This window comes from Salvelinus alpinus, chromosome 36 (assembly GCF_045679555.1).
Source record: "Salvelinus alpinus chromosome 36, SLU_Salpinus.1, whole genome shotgun sequence".
Lineage (NCBI taxonomy): Eukaryota > Metazoa > Chordata > Actinopteri > Salmoniformes > Salmonidae > Salvelinus > Salvelinus alpinus.
The window spans coordinates 15,533,676-15,559,127 of record NC_092121.1 but is presented as its reverse complement, the minus strand read 5'-3'; the positions used below and the strand labels follow the sequence as shown (position 1 = coordinate 15,559,127).

Here is a 25,452-nt window from a genome sequence, read left to right as displayed (position 1 = left end):
CAGAGCAATTTCAATGTGGTCCAGGAGTGGGCTGGAACGGGAGGAGCCCAAGAAGCATAGGGCGGGGTTTGGAGTGGTGTGATCTCTGGAATACAGAGCCTCACTATCGAAAGGCGTGTCTTCAGACGCTCTATTTTACTACTGTTTAACCCTTTGTGTGTGTGTATGTGTGTCTTGAGTTCATTCTTAAAGCTCCAGGCACGAACACACACACACACACACACACACACACACACACACACACACACACACACACACACACACACACACACACACACACACACACACACACACACACACACACACACACACACACACACATTAGAGGGGGGCCTAGACATACCAATATTTGTCTATAAGCTCATTCTGACAGGCGCTTCTAAGTATTCAAAAGCAGGATCTCCCTGGTCAAAACAATAGATAAAGATTGTTTGAAGTTTTGGTCAAAACATATTTGCTTGCTTTTCCGTGGAGTTGGTAAAACTGGTAACTATAAAGGTGATTCTTATTAGTGATAGTTTTACTGAGATATGTAGAACCTATCTTGTGACATTTTGATAAAACTGTACATTTTAATGACTCAGCTCAATCCAGACACAAACAGAAAATGACATAGGCTGTTGGGGTTCATCGAGGTTGTCCCTATGAAATACAACAGAACTGAGTGGGGGGAGAGAAGAAAAATAAATAGGATGTTAGTGAACCAAACAATAAGCACAGAACATGTGATCAGGTCTATCCTGATGGCCTTGAGGACTAATTCTCATCTAGTTTGTACTTGCTCTATCTATTTTTAATATTGATCTATCCAATGTCCATCAGTGTGCAATGACGCACCATCTCTTATACAAAACACAAAAATGCCACAGCCAAACGACTGTTTTTCCCTCATGGTCAGAGCAGCAACGCGTGACAACACAAATAATAGCAAAACAAGTAGTCAAACTGCTCTAGTTCTCATGGGTCTGCTGACCCAACCAGTATTAGTATGACATCCTGCCATGCCTCTGTCAACCAGTAACTGACTACAGCTCCCTATCTTATTTTGGATCTAATAGAACAAGCTAAAAACTGTAATCTAATAGTGGCTTCACATCAGAGTTGAGGATCTAGCTACACACAGTAGCTGGAAATAAGATGACAGGAGAAGCCAAGGCTTTGATGATGACAGCAAATTATATAGCTATTACCCTCTCCTTCTGAAGCAATGGTGTTTTATTTAGTAACAGGGAGTGGTAACACAGATGTAATCAAGATTATGTCAGGCAGATTTGGATCATACTACACCACATCAAGATGAAAGATTAACAATTCAATTTCATGTTACAATACCTTACAAAATAATCATTGCTAATTGGTTTTTACTCCAGGATTGAGATGTATTTCCTTCACATGGATTCTGAGAAAGCTAACATAATATTTGAGACCATTAATAGGAGTTGACAGTCACAGTCCTCTGGTGAGAGTGGGTCCTCTCAGTGACCGGCCCTTGAATAGCCCGCCATGGGGCATGAAAGCTTCTGAAACTGTGCAAAAGAGAACCACAGAAGTGCCTAATGAGACTGTCACTAATTATGCTGCCCTCACTGTTCCTGCTATTGGAATGCTGATTGAGCAGATATGTCTCATTGCAGGGAAAAGCATTCTTCAGATATCATCTATTCAGCTTCCTATAAACACAGTCCTTAAAGAGCAGAAACAAAGCCGTTAATTCAGAGTGGAGGTAAGGTGAGCATACTGTATCACCCCATCCTATTTTCACCTGAAACCAGAAAGTGCACCATCCCCACTGCCAACTAACCCATCTCTCCGCCCCCTACAGCATCTCACCATTTGCAATCCCTCCCACTGCAGCTTATGTAAACAATGAGGACAACAGTGGTGTAAAGTACTAAAGAAGAAATACTTTAAAGAACTACTTAAATCATTTTTTGGGGGAATCTGTACATTACTATTTATGTTTTTGACAACTTTTACTTCACTACATTCCTGAAGAAAATAATGTACTTTTTACTCCATACATTTTCCTGTACACACAAAATGTATTTGTTACATTTTGAATGCTTAGCAGGACAGGAAAATGGTCAAATTCACACACGTACTGTATCAAGAGAACATCCTATGATCTGGCGGACATCCCAAACAAAAATCCAAGTTAATGAATAGGACTAAATAAAATCAAACTGTAAATGCACTTTAAATAAAGTTTGATTTGATTTAGTCCTATTCTTTACCTTAGATTTTTGGTTAAGATGGAGACGTGAATCCAACATATCAATTATTAATTTTCAGACAAACTGGAAATAAAGACAGACTAAACCAGTGGCACAGATGGAGCTATCCAAGAAAAATATATTTCTCCTTCAAATTTTGATATTTGAGTGTTGATAACATTGCAAATGCTATATAAGCCTAAATAGCATCAATGATGATATATATAATTTTGTATTTAACTAGGCAAGTCAGTTAAGAACAAATTCTTATTTATAATGACGGCCTACACTAGTCAAACCCAGACAACGCTGGGCCAATTGTGTGCCGCCCTATGGGACTCCCAATCACAGCCGGGTTGTGATACAGCCTGGATTCAAACCAGGGTGTCTGTAGTGATGCCTCTAGCACTGAGATGCAGTGCCTTAGACCACTGTGCCACTCAGGAGAATATGAGTGATAAAGTATGGTCACATTTAATTTGCTCTGTTAAACCTACCCTTTGGAATGATTTTGTTAGCAATGCTGAATAAAAACACAACATGTGAAGTGTTGGTCCCATGTTTCATGAGCTGAAATAAAATATCCCAGATATTTTCCATACACACAAAAAGCTTATTTCTCTCAAATTTTGTGCACTAATTTGTTTACATCCCTGTTAGTGATCATTTCTCCTTTACCAAGATAATCCATCCACCTGACAGTTGTAACATATCAAGAAGCTGATTGAACAGCATGATCATTACACAGGTCCATGTTGTGCTGGGGACAATAAAAGCCACTCTAAAATGTGAAGTTTTGTCACACAACACAATGCCACAGTTCTTCCATGGGCTGCATACTCGCCAGATATGTCACCCATTGAGCATGTTTGGGATGCTCTGGATCAACGTGTATGACAGCATGTTCCAGTTCCCACCAATATCCAGCAACTTAGCATAGCCATTGAAGAGGAGTGGGACAACATTACACAGGCCATAATCAACAGCCTGATCAACTCTATGCGAAGGAGATGCATTAGGCAAATGGTGGTCACACCAGATGCTGACTGGTTTTCTGATCCACGTGCATACTTTTTTAAGGTATCTGTGACCAACAGATGCAGATCTGTATTTCAAGTCATGTGAAGTCCATAGATTAGGGCCAAATGTATTTATTTAAATTGACTGATTTACTTATATGAATGGGTTGTGATATGGGTATATGAATTGTCAATGGCTGACAAGTAAAATATTTGAAATTGTTGCATGTTGCATTTTTATTTCTGTTCAGTGTATTTCATTTTTCAGGTGGAAATCCCTCAACAATCATTCCTATGATAGCACATAGGTAGTAGTCAGTGACAAATACATTTTTTGTTTGGGATGAAGCAGGGCTGGGCTTGGTTAAAACCCTGGATGGGAGACCAAAGGGTAACTGTAGACGGAAGGGGTTCTGCCCAGCCTGTTCTTTTTTCTTCTGATAGTGGATATAACTTTGAAGATCTGACATTGTTTTAAAGGTATTCTACATATTTTATACACATTTTATCTATGTTGGAATTTGGTTACCATGATAACATAATCCTGTGGTTGAAATTTCACCCTCAAAACAACAGTTGATGACTTTTTTCAAATCCAATGTATTTTCCATGCAGATTCCACATCACAACACGTTGACAAATTACATTGGAAAAACGTTGATTCAACCAGTTTGTGTCGGCTGGGAATGAGAGTCGTTTCTCCCTCACAAGAGAGGAGACATGAGAGTCAGATCAGGTTCCTCCAATTGCAGTAGAGCCTGTTGGCCCAGTGATCCATCCTGACAGACCTGGGAAGCACATGCTGCGTAGACATCGGGTGCCTTGCACTAGATGCATTATAAAGTTAAAATGAGGAAAGCACTAGATTCTTGGCATGTAGCCTACTCTGATGTTTCACATGGAGGCCTTCACCTAGCAAAACATCAGTCTGTAGACTACAGGGCAATCCATCACCAACCAACTGGAAGGACTGCCATTATTTATTTGCCAAGACTTAACTGTCAAACTCCAGAAAACATATGGATCTAATATCTCAATACAAAAGCATGGTTATATTTCTAATGGGAGGGAAGCATATTGCTTTTAGAATTGTTTTACAATGTTCTGGCCTTGGACAATTGGATAAGGCCGAGATAAGCGATACGTTGGGTGGATACTGAATAATATATAGAAAATGACATTGTCCTCAAATGAGAGATTGTGTCCGACACTCAAGGTCACTTCTGTTGGAACCTTGCTATCCAGCTTTCTCTCATATGTCACGAGTCTTGGAGATATGACAATGTGAGACAACTTGTGCAGATACATGTTGAAACATAACCACTGGTTGCAGCACGTCTGCCTTGCCCTCCACTCAACCCCTCAAGACAGCTCACATCCATGACAGACCCCTTATTCATAACAGACCATCTCCTCTTCCTGCCTGCCTGCAGTGCAGTGAGAGGAACTGTTCCATTGGATACTTGGTTCTTCCACCCCTGTGGGGCGCCAGCTGTAAATCCTGTACACTGATCTGTTCTCCTGGTTTCAACACTCACATTCTTGTCCATCATCCATTATCTCTTCAGATTTCACCTCAACTTCACCACTTCTGACCATCATCCCTCCTAGCAAATAAGCTTTCTTATTGGAATGTATTTTTTATCGATGACAAAGTAAAAAAAACTACAAAATAAACTGCCCATGTTAACATAGAATAAGAAGGCTAGACAGAGGTTGGTCCCAGCGCAGTCAGAATCTCTGCCATCATGGTTAATGCAGTGACGGTAGCTCTTTAGTCACTTAAAATGAGTCGACAAACCATTTGAGGAGAGAACGGACTCCACTGCAGATCCATTCAAAAACATTCTACTGAAAAACGACTTTCCACACACAGAAAAAAGTATTTGTCCAGGTGTTATGACATGAGCCCATGGCTGGAACAAAGTAGTGTGAGGGGGAGCGGGTAAACACAGCAGGGTCAGTGAGTGACCTGAGGAAGAAGAAACTGGTGTATATCTGAGATCAGAGGCATGGAAGCCCTGGCAGGATCTCACACACGCCCAGAGTAACACTGTTTGAAATACAACTGTGTGAGTGCTACAAGCCTTTAAAAAGCACTGTGGCCTAAAATACATAATTTATATAATTCAGTTTATCATAGCAAACTAGCATTCATTTAGTAGTCAGCATGTTTACAGTTCAGACTCAAGGAGAAAATCTTAAACCTAAACATCAACAAAACAGCTCTTTAAACCATGGCTTTTCATCCAGAGGCATTCAGTACTGTTATCTGGTCAAGGTGAGAGGGCCATCTAGTGTACATACAAGATAACTACAATTAGTCAAAGATGGCTTAACAGTTCATTCCATTCAACACATTTAGGATACAGCAATCAATCATGTGTAGTGCATAAAGTGAATTAAGACAACAGCATTGAGGAAAGTTTAATTACGAGACGCCTTTATTGTACTTTTTGGAATCCAGTGACACAGACGTGAGACAGAGTCCCGCCCTTTCCTTCTCACTCGTAGCCGGAGGAAGGCCTAAGGGGGAACGTACCGTTATCTCACTTGTATTCTTAAATTAAACAGAGATATAATAGAACGACACACCCAGGTGCATTTCCACAGACCAAACGACATGCATTCAAGGGACTTAGAAACCACAGCGACTCCGGTCACACAGCTCCATCTCAAAGGAAACAAAACGACAAAACAAACTCACTTAAAAAGTCAGCAAACTCTCCCTATGGTCCACGATCAGTCTGCTAATCAAACCCTGTCCACCTTAAATCACTTCCAGGAGAAAACAACAAGGCAAAAAGACATACAGTCCAGCTATTCATACCAGGATTGCCTGCTTAAATATGTAAGTGGTTTTTTTTGTTATAATTTTTTTATTTTTTTATTGATGGTGTATTTTAATTATGGAATACATTTGTCTCACTAAAAATCAGCTCATCTAGGTAAAACTAGGCCCCTCTCCACTGGCTTGTCACCCTGCTATAGAATCTAGGTAAAATATATAAGTTCCAGTCGAGGGTCTCAGTGGGCCGTTGGTCCTCGCAGAATAGGAGTGGTTCAGTTCAGTTCTCCTCACTGCCGCTGGCCGAACCCACCTGGAACAGAAGGCCGAAGAAAAAACACTTAATCCTTCAACCCAATACAACATAGCTTGTTGATCACCAGCCTAGTCTACTGTAGACGTTTAAGATTTTTTTGTTTTTGTTTTCAGAAATGTTAAGTGTTAAAGTCAATTCAAATAAAATACTGCTGGTTTGAGTTACACAAGTTAATCAGTGTTGCTAGATAGCCTTCAGTGCAAAGAGCTCAGAAGAGGTCAACTTCAGTCAGGATAGTAGACAGCTTCGAATGGAAGCTTAAATTGACAGTTAAGTAGTGTCTCAATGTATTTGTGCATGTGTCTTACCTCCTCCTGTTCCTCCTCGCTGTCGTCGTCGCTCACTACAGGTTTGGCTCGGGAGCCACGGCCCCTCCGGCGCTGGCCCTTCCCTCTGCCCTCCTTCTCCTTCCTCCCCAGCTTAATCTTCACCTTCACTGAACGAGCTGAAAGAGAGGGAGAAAGAAAGAAGAAGCATGGACACAAATCCATGAGTATACAATTCTTCAAAAGTTCAACAAATTATTAAATAGTTTAAAGGGGCAATCCCTGATTGCAACATCTATTTTTGGAATTTTAAATTAATGATTTACACCCATTGATTCTTGAAGAATATAAGTTATAAATGCCTCATGTGCTGAGTTAAATTGTCACATTCCACCAGAATCAAAAATATAAACTTGTTTTACTCCTTTGTAAACAATGTAATTGTAAACAAACACTGTACAGCCTCAAAACATGGTTAAAACTATAATTATGCAATCATAGCTCAGTCTATGAATTTGAGAGTGGTTTCAACAGCCCCATCAGTCAGCTATTTACCAGACACTGGGGGGAGGGTGGGACGCATTGTTGTTAGAATGGCAGATTGCCCTTTTAACAGTGGACTATGACACTAAGTGCATATGTAAATACTGTAACACTCACATTCAGACTCAGAGCCTTCGTCCACCTCCTCCTCTTCTTCCTCCTCACTGTCCTCTCCCTCACTCTCCTCCTCCTTCTCCTTTTCAATCTTCTGCCTGACGCTGGTGAAGACTGACTGCAGTACGATGGAGTCCTCATAGATCTGGGGGGTGAGAGACGCCACAGAGAAATATAGAAGATGTCAGCAGCAGGGTAACAGGCTACTGTGACATTTCTTCAGAGTATGAGAGGTTCCATTCAATTCACCATAAAGGTTTTGACAAGTCTCCTCGGATCTGTAATACATTGGGCTGAAACAGGCCCTCCATATCCCAGCACCCACACAACGTTGTCTTATCATGCCCGACAACGGTCTGCCCTCCCCTCACTCCCTCCCTGTTGCCGGACACTCACCAGAGAGCCCTCCAGGTTGAAGGTCTGAGCGTTACTACACAGCAGCATCACATCCTTCTCCAGGTCATTCAGGCTGCGGTACTTATGGCTGCGGATCCTCTCCTGGAGGGAACAGATGAGAGGACATCAGAATAGTCATCAGACCAGCAAAGCACAACACAGGACAGAGAAGATCAGGACTAGACAGCTAGATGTCACTTGTCAGTCCCCTAACCTCCCATAAGAACTGTTTTACTGAATGCGATTCCCTAGTCGATTCCTGCGATGTCTAATACTAAAGAAGTCTCGATGTATTGCTCGCCTGAGGTAGATTACCTTATGATAAGCTGTAGACCACACTATCTACCAAGAGAGTTCTCTTCTATATTATTCGTAGCAATCTATTTACCACCACAGACTGATGCAGCACTAAGACCGCAATCAACCAACTCTATAAGGTCATAACCAAACAAGAAAACTTAAATGCAGGCAAACTTAAATCAGTTTTACCACATTTTTACCAGCATGTCACATGTGCAACCAGAGGAATAAAACAAATTCTAATACCACCTTTACTCCACACACACAGATTCATACAAAGCTCTCCCCCGCCCTCCATTTGGCAAATCTGACCATAATTCTATCCTCCAGATTCCTGCTTACAAGCAAAAACTAAAGCAGGAAGTACCAGTGACTCACCAACTGTCAAGTGTCTTCACTGACATTTTCAACATCTCCCTGAACGAGTCTGTAATACCTACATGTTTCATGCAGACCACCATAGTCCCTGTGCCCAAGGAAGCGAAGGTAACCTAAATGATTACCGCTCCGTAGCACCCACGTCGGTAGCCATGAAGTGCTACCCACCTGAACAAAAAGAACACCTATGTGAGAATGCTGTTCATTGACTACAGCTCAGTGTTCAACACCATAGTGACCACGAAGCTCATCACTAAGCTAAGGACCCTGGGATTAAACACCTCCCTCTGCAACTGGATCCTGGACATCCTGACGGGCCTCCTCCAGGTGGTAAGGGTAGGCAACAATACATCTGCCACGCTGATCCTCAACACTGGGGCCCCTCAGGGGTGTGTACTTAGTCCCCTCCTGTACTCCCTGTTCACCTACGACGCCAACACCATCATTAAGTTTGCTGACGACACAACAGTGGTAGGCCTGATCACTCACAACGATGAGACAGCCTATAGGGAGGTGGTCAGAGAACTGGCAGTGTGGTGCCAGGACAACAACCTCTCCCTCAATGTGAGCAAGACAAAGGAGCTGATTGTGGACTACAGGAAAAGGCGGGCTGAACAGGCCCCCATTAACATCGACGGGGCTGTAGTGGAGCGGGTCGAGAGTTTCATGTTCCTTGGTGTCCATGTCACCAACTAACTATCATGGTCAAAACATACCAAGACAGTCGTGAAGAGGGCACGACAAAACCTATTCCCCCGTAGGAGACTGAAAAGATTTGGCATGGGTCCCCAGATCCTATAAAAGTTGCAACTGCTTGGCATCTGACCTTAAGGCGCTACAGAGGGTAGTGCATATGGCCCAATACATCAGTGTGCCAAGCTTCCTGCCATACAGGACCTATATAATAGGCGGTGTCAGAGGAAAGCCCATAAAATTGTTAGAGACAACAGTCACCCAAGTCATACTGTTTTCTCTGCTACCACACAGCAAGCGGTACCGGAGCGACAAGTCTAGAACCAAAAGGCTCCTTAACAGCTTCTACCCCCAAGCCATAAGACTGCTTAACAATTCATCAAATGGCCACCGGACTATTACATTGACCCCCCCCTTCCCCTCCATTTGTTTTGTACACTGCTGCTACTCACTGTTTATTATCTATGCATAGTCACTTCACCCCTAACTACATGTACAAATTACCTCAACTAACCTGTACCCTCGCACACTGACTCGGTACCGGTACCCCCTGTATATAGCCTCGTTATTGCTATTTTATTGTTATATTTTATTATTTTTTACTTTAGTTTATTTGGTAAATATTTTCTTAACTCTTCTTGAACTGCACTGTTGGTTAAGGGCTTGGAAGTAAGCATTTCATGGTAGGGTCTACACGTGACAAATAAAGTTTGATTTGATTTAGTCTTATAACCGATACATTAATGGGTTAGCGCCATACCTTAATCTTCCTGAAGTCGACAGGCTTGCGGATGAGCTCGTAGTACTCAGGCAGCTCCTTGCGGGATGGCAGCTGGATGAAGACTTCACTCAGCTGGCGCCCATTGCTGCTGTGAAATAGGAGAACAGGAAAACTCTGGGATTAGTCCACCTCAACATGCTCTGCTCTGACCATTCCATGACAAAGTAGGTTGTCTATGTGTTTGTTGTCATGTGCTGACTTCACTGAGTTGTCATCCAGACATAGGAGCCCACCAACTCACCCGTCCTTGTACTTGATGACAGTGTCCACCACTTTCTTCATCTTCTTGGTGAGGGATGGGGGGTTAGGGGACAGTTTTTCAGCCGGAGGGCGCCCGCGTTTCTTGGCCTTCTTGACCTCCTCGTCCTTGTCACGGCTGCGACCACCACCACCACCGCTGGAGCTGGGTGTGGCCGGGCCGGGCATGTCGTCACGGTCTCGCTTGCGCTTCCGGGTCGTCTTCTTGTGACGCACCTCCTCCTCGAGGTCCTCCAGATTACCGTCCTCTATGGCCTGTTGGAGGGGGAACCACACATCAGCATTCCAGGTCATAGACCATAGATCTGTTATAGGACTCAATTATTAGCTAAAATCTTTTTCAACTACAACAGTTGGATAGCTGACCTTGAGCCACTGCTTCTCTGTGAGTGAGTCGCTGTAGTCCACCTCCTTGCGCTGGCGAGAGCCGCGACCAAACATCTTCTCCTCCTCCTCCTCACAGGTGAGCCTCTCCACCTCGGCATCATCCTTTATGATCCAGGTGGGTAGCTCGTCATCCTCCATCAGACGGGGCTTTCTCTTGGGGTTGCGGGCATCCTCACGGCGCCGGTCCAGGTCCATACGCTGGAGGGGAGAGGGGAGGTACAGTGTAAGAAAAGAGGAAAAAGAACAGTTGAAGAATAGTAGATTTCCATCGTAAGTCTATGCATGGATGTCATTTTATCAGACTTGAGGTTGTGTCAAAGCCTCCAACAGGGCAGTCTTCAGTCTAGAGATTGATAGTGAAGCCTCCAGTTGCCTCAAGCAAGACTCAGACTACATTACTCTAAATCTTGAAGAATTATGGGACTGACCATGAACTGGTCAAACTCCTCCTCGCTCCTGGCAATCATCTGGTTGACGGTCTCATCATCAGGCACCTCGTCCTCCTCCTGTAGACAATCGAAAGGGTGAGCACAGGGCTGTTAGTGGTGCCTCAGAGCCACGTCTCTGAACTAGAATGCTTATCAGTTATGTTAGTATCATATAAAGTGCATTGTAACATGTAGCGCGTGATGTATTGGAGTGAATATCCTACAATAGGTGTGATGCATACGTCTACCAGGAAACCACTGCTCCTACTAACTGTCAAGTATAGATAGTAGCCTTCCTAGCTGGAAGTCTGTTCTATGTTATTGAAAAAGAGCTTCATTAAATAAATAAAAAGTAAACATTTTTAAAGAAAAGGCAGGAAGAGGAGAAGAGGGGAAACCAAACCTAAAAAAAGGAACAGCCCCTAAATCCAGAAGGTAGAGAGGAGAGAAAAAAGTAAAGAAAGGTTAAATGGTAGGGAGGCGTGTGGGTGGTTGGGTAGTGTGGTGGACGGTCATGATCACACCCACCAACGCCCCTCCAGCGCGCCAGCCCCCCGGGGCCCCGACCTCGTCCTGTTCCTCATGCTCCAGGATGGCCTGCAGGAAGGCACGACGCTCATGACTCGACGACTTCTGGTCGAACATGCCGGCCTGGATGACCTTCTGGTCCACGTTCAGCTTGTACTTGGCCGCAGCCAGGATCTTCTCCTCCACACTTTGAACGGTGCAGAGACGCAACACACGCACCTCGTTCCGCTGCCCGATACGGTGGGCTCTGTCCTGGGCCTGCAGGTCCTGTACAGGGGAGGGAGAGAGAAAGAGAGGGGTGAGTGATCAGAGTTAGGGGGAGGGCAGGACATGGGAGTTGGCTATGTTACCTCACAAAAATCACCTCAATAGCCACTAATCCTAGCTGTTTTCTAAATATACAGTGCTCAAAAAAATAAAGGGAACACTTAAACAACACAATGTACCTCCAAGTCAATCACACTTCTGTGAAATCAAACTGTCCACTTAGGAAGCAACACTGATTGACAATACATTTCACATGCTGTTGTGCAAATGGAATAGACAAAAGGTGGAAATTATAGGCAATTAGCAAGATACCCCCAATAAAGGAGTGGTTCTGCAGGTGGTGACCACAGACCACTTCTCAGTTCCTATGCTTCCTGGCTGATGTTTTGGTCACTTTTGAATGCTGGCGGTGCTTTCACTCTAGTGGTAGCATGAGACGGAGTCTACAACCCACACAGGTGGCTTAGGTAGTGCAGCTCATCCAGGATGGCACATCAATGCGAGCTGTGGCAAGAAGGTTTGCTGTATTTCACAGAAGTGTGATTGACTTGGAGGTACATTGTGTTGTTTAAGTGTTCCCTTTATTTTTTTGAGCACTGTATATCAATAACTCCAGTGAGATTCCTAGATCAGAACACTACAGTAGACAGTAGAGGGTAATGAGCTGAACCTGATGTGGGTTCCAGTCGGAGTCAAAGATGACCACAGTGTCAGCAGACTGAAGGTTGAGGCCCAGCCCGCCGGCCCTGGTGCTGAGCAGGAACACAAAGTACTGAGAGGCGGGGTCATTGAAGGTCTTCAAAAGCATCCCACGATCCTCAGCCTTAGTGGTTCCTATGGAGACAAAGACCAATGGTGTTAGTTACCAGTTTCCACAGGACAACAGCAGGAGGGATATGCAAATAACATGAGCTCAGCTTGTGATCGTACATCAGCCTCCCCACACCACAATGTTGAGCCATTGTGTTCTAGTAAACTGCATACTGTAAGTACAAAACAAATCCTACACATAGTACTGTATTTCTCATAGTACAAAATAGTTCTGGAATTTGTCTTGAATTAATTTTCCCAGCACCAGACTAAATAACGTTCCTATCCCGCCTCTCACCGTCCAGACGCAGGTACTTAAAGTTGCGCCAGCCAAAGTAGTCCTCCATGATGGTCATGGTGGAAGTCATCTGACAGAAGAGCAGGACCTTGTGGTCGGTGACCATCAGCTTGGGCAGGATACGGTCTAGCAGCTCAAACTTCCCAGCGGCGCGGTACAGGTCAGGTCTGGAGGGAGCAGGGGACGAGAACAGAGGGGTGGATGAGGGAACGCGCCACACATAGCAAGATCAACCACAGCACCATGAAGCATCAACATGCAACGTCAGCAGATGCTTACCCAGACACTACGCCTCCAGTGAATCCCAAATGCTCAGAGAAGGACTCCTGTGAACAGACGAGTCACAACTATTCAGTTAAAATGAGAAGCTTTAACCACAATCTTACACTTCAGTCAACATCTCTTCTCAATTCATGGAAGAGTTGAGGTAGGCCCTTGCACTGTACCTCGATCTGCTGGAACATGTAGGGATGGTTACAGATCTTCCTCAGCTGCATGATGGTGTTCATCAGGGTCTTGGTGCCTCCTTTACCCTGAAACACGACATGCCGCACTTAATCATCCTGTAGTACCCATCTAAACAGCCCAGTATAACTGACCCCCAGTCAGTTGTTAGGGGGTGTATGGAGAGCAGTGAGCGGGTTCTCTACTCCTCCTTACCTTCTTGTCTTTCTCAGAGCCGTCGGTGAGCAGCACACCCTTAGCCTGCATGTGTCTGTACAGCACTCTCTGCAGGGCCGACATGTCACACTTGATCACATACTCCACCTGGGACACACACACACACACACACACACACACACACACACACACACACACACACACACACACACACACACACACACACACACACACACACACACACACACACACACACACACACACACACACACACGGAGAGAACAGGTTAAAACATTGCATTGATTGGACAGATATGAGTTTAAAGTACTGAAAGAATCAATTGATTGATCTTTATTGTCCTTGGAGACTGAAAGCCAAGTGATTGACAGGAGTCAGACCTTCTCAGGCAGCTGGGACTCCACTTCCTTTTTCAGTCTGCGCAGCAGGAAGGGGCGGAGCACTTTGTGCAAACGACGGATAATCAGGATGGTCTCTTCCTCGTTCAGATCCACCTAGGGTCGAGAGAGAGGGGGGTATGAGTCCAGCCATGATGACCCCAATGTCTCCAAAACACCCCTCTCCACAGCCCTGACTAACTCACCTTCTCTCCGGTCATGGCGAAGGGGGCGTTGAACCACTGCTCGAAGGTTGTGCAGGACTTGAAGATGGTCGGCAGCAGGAAGTTGAGCAGGGCCCAAAGCTCCGGCAGCTTGTTCTGCAGCGGGGTGCCGGTCAGCAGCAGACGCCGCGGGGCCAGGTAGTGGGTGTTCAGAACCACAGTCAGCTTACAGTGGTGGTTTTTCATACGGTGGCCCTCGTCCACTATCATGTACTTCCATCGCAGCTGAGAGGGAAAGAGTACAGGGGCGTGAGAAGTTGAAATGGAAGTTTCCATAGGTTTACCTGTCTGACTTGGGCCATTTCTAAGGCGGTGTACTATTTGCACAGGGTGATTTGAAGAGGTGGGTCCCTACCTTAGCCAGCACTTGCTTGTCTTTGATGATGTACTCGTAGGTGGTGAGCAGTACGTTGAACTTGCCGCTGCGCAGGATGGGGAGGAATGCCCGGCGAGCTTGTGGGGAGCCCTGGACAGAGACATAGTAGAACACACATCAACTTTCCATCTACAGAACACTATAATCAAAGGATATTCACATGTACATGCGGACCACCTACTACGCAATTGTCAAACTTCACCCTGGAAGAAGCGTTGAAAGGGGCTACTCACTTTGTAAGAGACTTTTACCACAGATGGAGCCCACTTATCAAACTCATACACCCAGTTGGACAGAGTTCTGAAAACAAAGACGGGAGATAAATTGATAAACATACACTTGCTCTGTCCACCTCAAGTAGCACTGACATAACACAAGGTAAAAATATCTATGACCGTGGAAAATACCCATAACAGCCCTTCTGGGCTTGTATCTGTATAATTACAGGAGAAAATCTCGATTGAAACAACAGAAATAGTGCATCAGTTCCGGTCCATAAAGGAGCTGAGTACCAACTAGAGGAAAGGAGAGGCAGAGGGACTCACGAGAGGGGCACGATGATAAGGAAGGGGCCGTTGATGCGCTTGTGCTCCATGAGGTAGGTGATGAGGCCAATGGTCTGGATGGTCTTGCCCAGACCCATCTCATCAGCCAGGATCCCGTTCAGGTTGTTATTGTACAGAGACACCAGCCACTCCAAGCCCTTGATCTTAGAGGAGAGAGGGACACAAACCAGTCATTCTACTGTCTCACATGGTCATCAGGTGTGTGTGTCATCTCTTCTTTTTTGACACGTTACTTCTTGTAAGTATTGTGAAAGGTAATGACACACTACAGCATGCATTGTGTATGGGAAATCATGTTACTGTGACGTGGGTAGACTGTGTACCTGGTAGCTTTTGAGCTGCCCGTTGACCAGCAGTGTGGACTGTTTGTCCACCGTCTCAGTAACGGCGTGGGCCACAGCGTAGTAAGACTGCAGACCTCGGGCGAACGCCGCCTCGGCACTGTTATACTCATCATCCACATCCTGCTTGGCTCCCTCGATGATGTAGCGGACGTCGACCTCGTTCACGTCCTCTGTGTCGGGGTCTGGGATCTTCTTTTTCTCCTCGGTGGGAGCCTGGGAGGGCTGGGGCTCCTCCTCTTCCTCCTGAGGTGAACGGAGCAAGAGGATGGACTCAGATACAGATGCCACACAGCCTGGCTCAAATTGTCTCAGCCAAGGTCAAGTCAAAAGACATGTTATCGAATCAGAATAAAATATTCTTTATGGAAACTAGAACACGGCTTGTCCCATGAACTGGTCAGGATTAAGATTAACCTGGAAAAGATCTCTGTTTCAGTAAAGATATTTACAGCACAATATGTTTGATTTACATTAATATAAGCTTCATAGTACACAATGCAGAGAAAGGGTTACATTAGTTTGGGCTTGGCAATGGCTTGGTTTCTGATAGCCCAAGGCAAGAGTGGTACGCCTCTGAACAGACTCCATATGCAAGGTCTCATCCACGGCGGTCTGCTTACATTTATTTAAGGCGACTTGAGGTTTACGATATACATATATTAAAAGGGGAAAGTGGGGGGTAAGGAGAGCATTGTGGTCTTTAAGGTATATACCTCCTCTTCCTCTGAGCCACTGTCCTCGCTGTCTGAACGAGGAGCCACTTCATACCTGCAGGAGAAAAGTTTAAATGATTAGTTGTGATGCCTGATGTCATTGTTTTGAGATGACAGTGTTTATGTACTTATGGCTAAGCAACAGTGTGAAAGGCATTTAGAATTGTACAATGTTCATCCTTTCCAAAGGAAAATGGTATTTCACATTCCTCAGGCTCTCGTGTCGTCATTATTCCCACAGTCGGGTAAACAAGCGTGTCTCCTAGCTAGCTGTGTTTAACTGACCCAGGGTTCATCTCCAGCCAGGCGTCCAGCTGGCCAGCCCGGGGCGCGTCCAGCCCCGTCAGGATCTTCCCACTGTCTACATGGATCACCTTCACAGGCAGGTCACTCATCTGACTGGTCTCATCCAGAGGCTGAGAGTGGAAGAGGGAGTGAGTGAGAAATTGACTGGAAACTGTGTGATATATTACCTGTCAATATGATCATTTCATGGTAAATTAAACAAGTATTCCTGTGGCCTTGTGAAAAACAGGGAGCCTGGAAACAATGCTACTTTTCAGTTTCTTATCAACACATCATGAGGCAAATGGCCTATTAGTTAAAATGTTGAATGATGGGGCTTACATTCATTCATTATATTGTCCTTCATGAACTGATGGCAGAGAAGATGACTTTGTAAAAAAGCTTGGTGGGAAATTGTCTGGATTTTATCGTACCAAATCTTTTACTGGGATCTGAAACTCACCTCTCCGTCGGGTCCCAGGGAAAGAGGCTGGCCCTCCCCACTCTCTGGCTTCTAGAGAACATGAACATTAGTTTCTCATATTGCAATGATAGGCTCAACAACGGAAACACGGGGGGCTGCATATCGCAGTAAAACACAAGGTAACACAATACAACAAATGGAACTTCAGAAAGATGCACTTTCAACATTTGTCCTTGGCCTCATTCTTCACCTTCTTCTTCTTCTTTTTCTTCTTCTTCTTGTCCTTGAGGGCCTGATCAGCCTTGTGAGCTCTGACCAGATCGGTGAGGTTGGCCACGTACTCGTCTGTCTGCTGCAGCAGGTAGGCCAGACGCTTGTCTTTCTTCTGGTCAATGAGCTTACGGTAGCCCTCCTCATCTTCAGCCTAGGGAAGGACACACACATTGTCGACAGATGTTAGAGGCATTGGGTGTGAGAGTAGATCTATGGATATTTAATAGTGAGTGTGTAAACGAGCAAGCAGCTGTGTGGTCACTCACCATCAGCCTCCTCATTCTCTCCTTCTCAATGCGCTCGTTCTCCTTCTTCTGCTCGCGCTCGGTGTTGGCATGGTACGTGGCCACAGCTTTGGTGGCCTTCTGGAGCTTGGCTGTGATGGAGCGGTGGTACTCCTTGAAGTCCTTAGCATGCTGCAGGATGCTGTTAAGGTATTCCTGTACAAAAACCTCAGAATATTAGTGTCTATACAATACAACGCAAAGCACTGGAGGTCTTACAGGAATGTGAGGATCACCTGACATCTAGGTTGGGAACTTTAGCCCCGACCCCTCTGTGTACCTGGCTTTTCTGTCCCGACCCCTCTGTGTACCTGGCTTTTCTGTCCCGACCCCTCTGTGTACCTGGCGTTTCTGTCCCGACCCCTCTGTGTACCTGGCGTTTCTGTCCCGACCCCTCTGTGTACCTGGCGTTTCTGTCCCGACCCCTCTGTGTACCTGGCGTTTCTGTCCCGACCCCTCTGTGTACCTGGCGTTTCTGTCCCGACCCCTCTGTGTACCTGGCGTTTCTGTCCCGACCCCTCTGTGTACCTGGTGTTTCTGGCCCGACCCCTCTGTGTACCTGGTGTTTCTGGCCCGACCCCTCTGTGTACCTGGTGTTTCTGGCGTCGTTTGCGCTCCTGTTCAATCTTCTGTTGCTTCTCCAGTTTCTCTGTGATGCGGGCCTCGCGGAGGGACTGGCGTTTGCTGCGCTTGTAGGCCTTAGCGTTGAGGGCCGTCTCCAGGGCCGTGTCACGACGCATACACACCACTACCTCCTGACGCAGCTGTCTCTGGAAATTTAGCAGCCTCAGGGCCTTGAGCTCGATGTTGGCTTTGGTGCGCAGGTCTCCGGCCAGAGACCCTGGTAGATGCTCCAGCTCCTGGATACGGTGGGTGATACGAGCCTGCAGCCTGTACTCTCTCTCCTGGAGTATCTCCACTGGGTCCAGACCACGGGGCTTCTGGATGGGCGTGATGCGGTTCTGTTTCTGGTGTAGCACCATGGGTGGGGGCTGGGGGGGCTGCCCAGGGGACTGGGTCTGGGGGGGCATGACCGGGGAGGCAGCAGGGGGCACGGAGGGGGGAGCAGGGGAGGGTCTCCCAGTGGGCTGAGGGGGAATCAGCTTCTGGGGGGCACTGGATGGAGCAGCAGCATTCACCATAGGCCCTAGAACATATGGCATTGAAAGAGTTATTAGTTCTACCATTGATTATACAGTGTTTTGGTGCAATTATTATCTGTTTAATATGTGTGTATTACTTGTTTATTTTTTATTTAACTAGGCAAATCAGTTAAGAACAAATTCTTATTTACAATGACGGCCTACCTTTGTGATAGGTCTGGTGAAATTATCAGCACAGGAAAGAGAAGAACATGGACTAAAAACACTATAGACTAGTGCCCTCTCACACACATGTGAATCACTGCCCAGGTGTCAAGAGGAGGCTTACCTTCGGGCCATTGTTTAGGGGGTCCATTGGTGGGCTGTCCCTGCATACCAGGGGGAACACCTGAGGGTCCTGGAGGAGGCATGTTCGGGCCTACCATTCCTGCAAGACGACATTAGAAATGATCAGACACTGCCTGGGCATTCATGCCTACGGAAGTCTAGTTAACGTAGAAAATGGTGCCTGAACTGAGAACATGTATTCAAGTTTCACCACCAGGGGTCCCCGTTCAGCATTCAAATTATATATTTTCTTTGTGTGAGAGACAGCATTTGTGTGTCATTCATAGGGTTGCAAAACTCATTGACAGGCTGTGTAGCATAACTTTGTACATTCCCCCCCTCACCATGAGGTCTGTTGTAGTTTGCTGGTGGCTGTCCAGGCCCCGCCCCAGGCCCAGAGGAAGGGGGCATGTTGGGCATCCCTGGCTGCTGCTGCATCCCTGGCATGGGCCTCTTGCCCTGCACGGCCATTTGCAGGTGGTCTGGCAGGGGCTGGCTGCGAGCCAGCATCTTGTAGGCCATGATCTGGGCCCTGAGCTGGTGCAGCTGGTTTTGGTTGAAGGGGGTGGGTCCACCTGGCCCAGAACCACCACTCGGACCTGGGACCCCAACGCGGTTCTGCTGGCCCATGGCCTGGGGGTCACCGCCCTCCATGGGGACACCTGGGCCAGAGGGCATCATGGGGCCGGGGGGAGGGCCGTTGGCTGGCACAGGGCTGGGAGAGTGCTCAGAACCCCCCAGTGGAGAAGGGTAGCCTGGGGAGGAGAGACAACAGAACAGGTGAGAAAACTCATCTTCCCTGGGAATGGTAGGGCATGACTGTCCCTTTAACTGAGAACAGTGGGAAACTGATTTGAATGACTAAAATAATGGCTAGATACATCGAAAATGGTGGCGAAATGGATGCTAACAGACCAGGAGAAATGTTAACCAAATAAAGACTGGTATTATGATTATGAGCTGGACTGGCGATACAAACACTTTACAAATCAGTCTCTAACAGACATGCACACATTACAGCTGAGCCTCGCGCTTTGTACATATTACCTCAATTACCTCAACACCCCCGTACATTGACTCTGTACCGGTACCAACTGTATATAGCCCTGCTATTGTTATTTACTGCTGCTCTTTATTACTTGTTAATCTTATCTCTTACTTTTTTTAAAGGTATTTTCTTAAAACTGCATTGTTAGTTAAGGGCTTGTAAGTAAGCATTTCACTTTAAGGTCTACCTACACCTGTTGTATTCGGCGCACGTGACAAATACAATTTGATTTTGATTTGTCACCAGTCAATACAGGATAGAAGAGTCAACAGAAAAACACCCTCTCCTGTGTTACAGTATTTCAACAGCCCCTCTGTCCCTCTCTCCTTGGTGACTGAGTAGTTTTGTAGCAGACAGCTGCCACCGACATTGTCTGAAAGGGGAAGCCTCATGCCCCGCCCCTCCACTGAGCGTGTGCTGCTCACGCTACCCAACAAAACGACAGAAGTGAAAGAGGAGAAACTAGCTGGTTGAGTTCACAGTACAAGTGCACACGCGTCTACACGAGTTAGCATTCTCTTCTCAGGTAATCAGCTTTAAAAACAATTGTGCTTAACTCTAAAATCATATGCACCATATTTAGATCATATGGAAAGCTAATAAGTTAACCTTTTGTGTAAAGCTCCTTCAATAACGGAGTCAATGTTTCCTCTATCCTCTATGCAATCTAATCAGTACCCCATGGTATGGTACCTTGGGAATGTTGGTCCATGGGGCTAGGAGGGGGTCCCATCCCAATATGGCCTCCACCTGGTCTCATGCCCATGCTCTTCATCGGTCCATAGCGAGGGTCATCAGACATGCCCTTCTCATGCATGCCTTCCATAGGCTGGGAGGAGACAACACACATTAATACATTGACATAAGATTGTCCTACTTAGATAGCACATACATTTCTTATGTACAGTAAAGGAAGAATAGATGAATGCTAATCTAGTATAAAAAAAAGTTGTATGTATAAAATGTTACCACATACATTACATTTAAGGATATGCCCATTGTCTGTCTTACTTTGTGCATCTGATGCATATTCTCCTGAGGATATACTGAGGGCCCCTGTTGTGGGTGGGAGTGCCCAGAGGCTGGGGGACCTGGGCTGGGTCCCATCATGCTATGAGCAGAGCCCGGGGAAGGGCTGGGGCCCATCATTGCTCCTGGAGAAGGCCCCGGTCCTGGGGAGGGGCCCGGCCGAGGCGTCCCTCCCATGGGGGGGTCTGGGGTGGACATCTCTCAGCTGAGTCTGAGAATGTGACAGCACCAAGCTCCACTCTGCAGAGAGGACAAATTACAGAAGATAGTGAGCAAATTGTAGGTGACAATTTTGCAATATTTGTTTGCGTTTGTTGGCTGTACCTGCACCAAATCTCCAGTGGTTTTCCTTCATAGCTTATCTTTTTTTTGGCAATTTTATTTCCATGACGGATCAAAAAACATGTTGTTTCCTCATGACGCTTGTCCCTCTGCAGCAGACATATGTTATTATAATTACATTTTAAGGCTTGTATGAATATCCTGCTTAATATAATATTTGTGCCATTATCACAAATCAACTGCATTATACTTAAATACTTCAACCAGTAAAATGGCTCTTTGGCTAGCTTTTGCCACAGCATTTATCAATGAGCGTTAGGATTCTAGCTAAGAATTGATGCACCCAAAAAAGTTATTTTGCAAAGACGACAACCAAATATAATCTTAGCAACTTCTCAAGCAAGAATCAAAAAATAATTGTAAGCGTATGAGAACCCCAAAAAGTTATTTTGTTCAAAAGTAATAAAAAAGTAAATCTCGGCTATGTTGAATGGGCGCAGATGGCAACAGATTCTTACTGCAGCCAAGAGACACACACATCTGTGTGTAACGATAGTGTTTCATGTACTGTAAAAGGGTCTATAGAATCATGAGATTCACAATAAATATTGTATCGGCACCTAAGTATCGTGAGGTCCCTGGCAATTCCCAGCCCTGGTGCGTACCAGATGATCTCTATATAGCCATCATCCACAAATGGACTGTGTTCTCTGAGCTTTGGGTTCTCGGATGTGCCCAAATGACCCAAAATACACCAGCTGGTCTGAATAACAAGATCCAATTCTCAAGATAGCCTTTTTGTAGTCATTTGAGTATGTTTTGTGTTAATATGCACAGCTGGCACAAAAATACACAAGTCGGATTAGAAAATAAGACACTAGACTGGTAGAACCTGAAAGCACAGCTCACACATCTCCTGAGTTAGTTAATTTGAAAGCCAGTTTCTGCTTGTCACAAGGTGGCAAATTTTGTCAAGATATTAGCCCAAGCATTCTCAACTTAAGACAAAAGTAGGAGCGTAGGCAAAAACACAGCAGCCACACTGACTCTCGAAATGGGGCCGCCCCAGGGGGGCGTGCTTAGTCCCCCCCTGCACTCCCTGTTCAGTCACGACTGCATGGCCGCGCACAACTTCATTAAAGAATGAACATGGTCCACACACACCAACACAGTCCCGAAGAAGGCATGATAATGCCTCATCCCCCACAGGAGGCTGAAAAGATTTGGCAAGGGCCCTCAGATACTCAATAAGTTATAGTGCTGCACCATTGAGAGCATCTTGACAGGCTGCATCATTGCTTGGCATCCAAATGCAAGGCACTACATAGGGTAGTGTGTAAGGCACAGTACATCAGCCGACCTCCCTGAATTCCATGACCTCTATACCAGGCGGGGTCAGAGGAAGACCCTAGAAATTGTCAGACTCCAGCCACCCAAGTCATAGACAGTTCTTTCTGCTACTGCACGGGAAACAGTACCAACGCTGGAACCAACAGGACCCTAAACAGGGCCCTTAACAGTTTCTACCCCCAAGCCATAAGACTGCTAAATAGTTAACCAAATAGCTACACAGACTGTCTGCATTGACCCCCTTAAGCACTAACTCTGACTCATGATATACACTGCTGCTACTGCTTATTATCTATCCTGTTGCCAAGTCACTTTACCCCTACCTATATGTACATAGATATCTACCTCAATTCCCTCGTACCCCTGCACATTGACTCGGTACAGGTACCTCTGTATATAGCCAAGTTATAGCCAACGGGTTCCAAATGGTCAAGACTATCTATAGCCTATTCTTACTGCCAGATCTGTTTTCCCCTATCAGCCACTGCATGTGCTTCAACTGTTTTGTTTAAAATGTATTTAGAGGCCTGTGAGCTAGGGTCTCTTTTTAAAGGAGAGGCCTATAATAAAAACAGTTATAAAACACAAATAGAATTCTACAATTATTCCGCAAGACACCAGTACCAAAATGATAGCCTACATCGCAATGCCTACAAGTTGATGGCCCATTGTTTTATTTGGATAGGCCTAAATTAAACATTGAATTATTAAAATGATAGGCTACTTGAGAATTTAGATACCTTTGAATACACACATGGATTTCAATAAACAAACATAAGACTGTTCTATTCACTTTGATTTAGTTCCTATTGGAACTCAGACCATAAACAGAATGGATGGCATACTGACTGAACTGAATGATGAATTAAATGTTGGAATGATGAGTTGCACGCATCGTGCATGCTCTGCACTTTATTTGGCTAGTAGGCAAATAGGCTTACATTAAGGTATAATGAGTATGGCTGCATGCCTCCAGAAGGGCATCTTCTGAGGCTGAGGGGTGCTTTTCCTAAGGCGCATAGTGCTGTGGTGCTGCATGGAGATCACAAGCTCTTCAACTGGGCAGCTGTCACACAATGGAGGGAATAGCCTACATGGAGACTACTTAAGACCACTGCAACAGAGTTATTGTAAAGTGTTGGAATAAGATCATGCTAGACTTAGCCTACGTTTAACCTCTCCCATGTTCATTTTAAAGGCCACATGTTCATGACCCGCTGCTACTGCTTATTATCTATTCTGTTGCCAAGTCACTTTACCCCTACCTATATGTACATAGCTATCTACCTCAATCCCCTCGTACCCCTGAACATCAACTCGGTCCGGTTACCTCTGTATATAGCCAAGTTATCATTACTCATTGTGTATTTTGGCTATTCCTCGTTATTATTTTTTATATTTTTCTCTGTACTGTTGGAAAGTTAGTCTACACCTGTTCGTTGTGAAGCATTTGATTTGTTGAAAGACACCAATGTTATGTTTATCTTCAGTTTGCACAGGCCCACCTACAGACCTCTAGATGATTACATAAAGAGTGGCCCGCCTTTGATAATACAACCCATATCACAAATAAATTGCAAAGGGTATACTTTTATTAATAATTGCTTTCCTCAAATATAATAACTGCACCTAGATAGTTGGAGAGAAATATGCTCTAATGACTAAATATTTTTCCCAGTGTGTGGCGATTGACAGAATGAGGAGAGTTCTTGTTTGGAAACCTTAGACGAGGTGATTCAGATGATGCTGCCCAGCAGCAGCTGCATGCATAAAAAGAACCCCAATACACTCCCGACAGAAGAAACAAAATAAAAGGTAAACAGCAACCATGATGTGTGGGTAAAGTTGTCGACATCGTGACATTCATGTTAGTGAGACGAGTAACGTTATAGCTAACTATTTAAACGATTGATAGTGGAATCTATTGTCGTTCCTCCTCACTAGAGATTGAACAGTTATGTCCAAGGAGTGATGCATTCTCTTTGGTGAGACAGTAGTAGCTTGGTACTGTAAACCCGCTACCGGCGACTTGACTTAAGCTAGCTAGCTTTAGTAAAACACGGATATTTAGCTAGCTAGTGGGACATGGTTGCAGTTGGTAATCGTAGAAATTGAATTACGGTAGTTAACTGGGTAACGTTAGCTAGCTAATTAATTAAAGACTTCGTTCGTTAACTACTTGCTAAATATTTAGTTATAGACGCTAACTAACCAATGTTTTTTTTTTTTTTTACCGTTTACGGATGCTAAGCTAATGTGGTGTACGGTGTAGTTAGCATAGCTTGGCTAGAAAGCTAGCTATGTATAGTAACTCAGTTCCGTTTACAACACAGGTCAGAAACCATTCACTCATGTGATGTGCTAACAAACATTGTTTTCTAGCTACATAAGTGTATAAAATTAAAACTAAAAACACAAAGAAACACTGCCAGACAGTTGGCTAACGTTAGCTGGTATAGTCTCTACTAGCCGAACATGCTGTCGTTACAAAATGTATGGTGAGAATTGGGATATTTTGCTGACTTTGGAGATGCAGCAAGAGAGTAAAAGTTAAACAATCCTTTCAGTTGATTGATCCAACCTGCATCCCGTACCCCCGCTCTAGCTAGACAGATACATTTACCAAAAACACAATTCATTCATTTCACTCTGCCGCCAGTCTGCACTGCAGACAAGACTAATAAATATGTCGGTCTAGATGCTAACGTTCCTTCCAACCCAACGATAAGCAAAGGGTATTAGAAACTGAAATTACGTATCAATAATCTGAATAAGGATACCATCGACGAAGTATTAAAAATAAAACTGTTGAATCTGACTTACATTGAAATCACCCTTCGCCGATAGGTCCCTTCGATTTCCAACGCTAGCCAGAAACAAAGAGCGACCTAGCCTGTTAGCTTTTTTTCTCACCACCCCCACTTCTTGTCTGATTGTATCGCCAAGGAACGGCCTTCACTACAGCAACCGTGATACAAGAGCGCCCCCCCCTACACGTTCATCCCCCACGAACGACTGGAAAATC

The 25,452-nt window shown here is 45.1% G+C and overlaps 1 protein-coding gene across 3 annotated transcripts; it reads right to left on the bottom strand.

Annotated features, from left to right (window-relative positions):
• Window positions 1–5,653: 5,653 nt before the first annotated feature.
• On the bottom strand, window positions 5,654–25,452 carry LOC139565330 (transcription activator BRG1). Of its 3 annotated transcripts, none has more exons than XM_071385558.1 (31): window positions 25,251–25,452; window positions 20,778–21,035; window positions 20,460–20,595; window positions 19,063–19,473; window positions 18,720–18,818; window positions 17,879–18,435; window positions 17,271–17,444; window positions 16,982–17,155; window positions 16,771–16,821; window positions 16,308–16,438; window positions 16,023–16,077; window positions 15,289–15,552; window positions 14,945–15,108; window positions 14,633–14,699; window positions 14,379–14,489; window positions 14,006–14,248; window positions 13,803–13,916; window positions 13,444–13,551; window positions 13,230–13,316; window positions 13,063–13,109; window positions 12,784–12,950; window positions 12,346–12,509; window positions 11,409–11,675; window positions 10,881–10,958; window positions 10,432–10,650; window positions 10,049–10,320; window positions 9,787–9,892; window positions 7,656–7,757; window positions 7,263–7,404; window positions 6,645–6,781; window positions 5,654–6,333 (listed from the first exon to the last, which is right to left on the bottom strand). In XM_071385558.1, exons 2-31 carry the CDS (start codon window positions 20,991–20,993, stop codon window positions 6,301–6,303), a joined length of 4,896 nt encoding a protein of 1,631 aa, XP_071241659.1. In that variant the 5' UTR covers window positions 20,994–21,035; window positions 25,251–25,452; the 3' UTR covers window positions 5,654–6,300. The 3 variants fall into 3 exon arrangements, with proteins under 3 accessions (XP_071241659.1, XP_071241657.1, XP_071241658.1); XM_071385556.1 differs by having other exon boundaries at window positions 9,787–9,895; window positions 16,771–16,818; XM_071385557.1 differs by having other exon boundaries at window positions 16,771–16,818.